The sequence below is a fragment of the Austrofundulus limnaeus genome, unplaced genomic scaffold, assembly GCF_001266775.1.
Source record: "Austrofundulus limnaeus strain Quisiro unplaced genomic scaffold, Austrofundulus_limnaeus-1.0 Scaffold8095, whole genome shotgun sequence".
Lineage (NCBI taxonomy): Eukaryota > Metazoa > Chordata > Actinopteri > Cyprinodontiformes > Rivulidae > Austrofundulus > Austrofundulus limnaeus.
In genome coordinates this window covers 1-789 of record NW_013960497.1, presented here as the reverse complement: position 1 = coordinate 789, position 789 = coordinate 1, and the positions used below count along the sequence as shown (strand labels likewise).

Below are 789 nucleotides of genomic sequence, written 5' to 3'. Positions count from 1 at the left end.
GTTTATTTATTTACCATTGAAGCTGATTCTGATTTCTGCTTCCTGTACATTTTACAGGCTACTCTGTTGCTGTTGGTGAATTCAGTGGTGATCAGGTGGAAGGTAGGCCAATAAGGCAGCCAACACATAAATAGGTTGCTTAGCGAAGCATAAAGAAATATACTTGTATTTACTATTGTAACTAATACATAATATTAATATGTGATTATTGATCTGAAAATGAAAGCACTGACATTCAGTTTTTATTCCTCTGAGCTTTAACTTTCTTTATGTTCTCTATATTTGCTTCTTTTCTCAGATTTTGTAGCTGGTGTTCCAAAAGGGCCCACACTTAATGGTTCGGTAAGAAATATTTGTCCTCCAGTCTCATTTTGGCTTCCATTTACAGTAATAACTTTTAGAACGGGACACCAAGTTGGAAATGATGGAGAAAAGTAAAAGAAAGAAAAAAGGCTTTGCAGTATTGTCAAATTTAGAGTTGTTTCTGCAGCGTTTTGCATACCAGAGCGTGTGCTTATATTTCACCTGATAAAAAGATGTTCACCATATGTGGTTTCTGCGTTGCAGGTGTCTATTTTAAATGGTACAGACCTGACAGCCATAATGAGTTACACCGGTGAGCAGGTAAGTCTAAAAACTAAGCTTCCTTTGTGAAGTCAATCTGTTCAGTCAAGTAAAAATGATTCATTTATATTTTTATGTAAGAAAAAAGTGTGATGGTTTCTTGTGAAAATGGTTTTGAGATCAGAAGAGCATTGAGGTTGTTGAAACAATAACTCAGCAGAATAG

At 35.2% G+C, this 789-nt stretch overlaps 1 protein-coding gene across 1 annotated transcript; it reads left to right on the top strand.

Annotated features, from left to right (window-relative positions):
• Positions 1-57: 57 nt before the first annotated feature.
• Positions 58-624, top strand: LOC106512552 (integrin alpha-5; the record flags this gene model as incomplete). Its single annotated transcript, XM_014001144.1, is given in 3 exon segments — positions 58-102; positions 299-342; positions 568-624. Coding segments are annotated over 3 exon segments (146 nt in total), but the record flags the coding sequence as incomplete, so codon positions are not given.
• Between the last annotated feature and the right edge of the window lie 165 nt (positions 625-789).